We start from the raw sequence: 1,953 nt of genomic DNA, 5'->3' as shown, positions 1-1,953 counted from the left end.
AAATTAAATACACAATAAACAATAGCAAACTTCTAACTGGTTCAGACCAATACATTACCTTAGGTGACTAAAAAAAGCTAGGGTTTTTGGTTTTTCCACTTACGTGAAAAAAAGTTTTTTTTTTTCCCTTTGACCTCGCTTCCGTTTCTCTTTTGTGCGACCCAAGAAAGGGACAGAAAAAAAAATTTCACTTTAATTTTCCAACGGTTTGAAGCTGTATTTTCTTTGGCGGGATTTTAGAAGCTGAGGCGGGGGGGGAAAAGGGAATTAAAGTAATGTTTACCATTCCCCCTCCCATTTGATTTTACTGTCCCCAAAAACCCTAACAAAAACGAAAAAAAGACATTTAAGTTTGGAGGCAATGTCAGTTATTAAATAAAAAAATTTCCCCCCCAATTTTCAATAATTATTCCAAATTTTTAAAAAAGAAAACAAATAAGGAAACCCAAAGGGTCAATGAAAGCCCACACCATTCCTTGTCTTTTAATTTTTCTGACGATCCTTCTTTGGAACCCCATTTGAGGCTCTCTGGGATGCTGAGGGGGAAAGGGCGCTCTTTTGCTCTTCATCGCTCTCCTCCTCTTCCTCCTCCTCCTCCTCCCGCAGTGGGGCTCTCAAAACCCCTGAGGTCGCAGACGCAAGATCATCCTCTTCTGTGCCCGTTGTACCAGTCTAGGTACCAATTGGGATGATGAGTTATGATTCCAGCAAAAAACAAAATGGCTTAAAACTATTTTCCCAGTACATTAACATCTAAGATAAAGTCAGAAACAAATAATGAGGCTATGAAAAGAAGAGTAAAGGAAAAAAGGGAGGCTGAGGGGAAGGGAAAAAAGGGAAGGGGTTTTTCCCTTTCCCTTTTGCTCTTTTTAGCAAAAATCCCCTTACATTAAAATGATGGGATCTATATATGCAATGGAAAGGGGGGCTTTCTCATTTAGGTATTGAGTTCTTGCTTTTTATTTGGGGCACTTTTCCAAAATAATTAATAATAATTAATAATAAGAAGAAAAAGAAAAAATACTTTTTAATAAAAATAAAATGATAGAAAAATAATAATACAATAATTTACCAAATGCACTTTACATAAAAAATAATAAAGAAATTTTTAAAAACCCGAAGGCTACCAAAAAATTTCCAAAGGAAAAAAAAACCCTTTTTTTTGGGCCCTTTTTCACAACGATGTTTTTACCTGAGAGTTGTTTTAGATTCTTCCCGTTTTTCACGTTTCCTTTTTCTCTCTCTATTGTCTCTCGTATAGTTTCTGAGAGCCGCCTCTTGCGCTTCCTATCTTTACTGATAAAGAGAGAGAAGCGTTATTATCAGCCATGCATGGCTTATAACTGCTCTTGGACTTTCTTCGTTCATGTTACAAGTCAAAACAAAATGTGTAAAATGGTCCTTGAAGAAAAATATAAAGGGAAAACTTAAGCTTCAAAACTGAAACTATTAGATGTAATAATTTCTATGGCAAGCTACACTTTCTAATAAATAAGAGGATAAAGTTACTTTAATATATGTTAAATTCATACCTTTGATTTGTATAAAAATAAACTAAACTCAAGATGAACTGCAAAGCAAAAATCTGTCAGATTATAATAGCCTTAGTGATCAACATGAAGAGAGAATACATATAGACTGCCTGTCATTTCTCATACATGTAATTCTTTGACACTGGGGTGCATTTTTGACATTTTCCAAATTCTATAAGAGCTTACATTTTTTTAAAATGCCCCTATTTTGGGGTTGAAGAAAAAAAATTTATCCCTCTTTTTTATTTCTTATGTTATTAGCAAAGTTGGGCTGGATTATAATGGTAATGATCTTCAGTTCAATTTTAATTTTTTAAAGCAGTTGGTAGGGGACAGGCAAAAAAAATTGGGTTCCGAAATGCAATTTAACAGGGCCCGACGCCTTTGGGTCAATCATCACTTATAAAAGTTTTTATTTATG

At 34.5% G+C, this 1,953-nt stretch overlaps 1 protein-coding gene across 1 annotated transcript in view; it reads right to left on the bottom strand.

Annotated features, from left to right (window-relative positions):
• Positions 1-483: 483 nt before the first annotated feature.
• The window catches only part of LOC147467193 (protein male-specific lethal-3-like), a 15,098-nt gene continuing 13,628 nt past the window's right edge, over positions 484-1,953 (bottom strand). Inside the window, exons 5-6 of the mRNA XM_086532472.1 lie at positions 1,155-1,296; positions 484-672 (exon numbers count right to left, since the gene is read on the bottom strand). Of these exons, the coding sequence (XP_086388598.1) occupies positions 484-672; positions 1,155-1,296 (331 nt within the window). The remainder of the gene's footprint in view (positions 673-1,154; positions 1,297-1,953) is intronic.

This window comes from Penaeus japonicus, unplaced genomic scaffold (assembly GCF_977035675.1).
Source record: "Penaeus japonicus unplaced genomic scaffold, GWHDUDI00000001_assembly GWHDUDI00000037, whole genome shotgun sequence".
NCBI lineage: Eukaryota > Metazoa > Arthropoda > Malacostraca > Decapoda > Penaeidae > Penaeus > Penaeus japonicus.
This window is presented reverse-complemented; position numbering and strand designations above follow the sequence as displayed.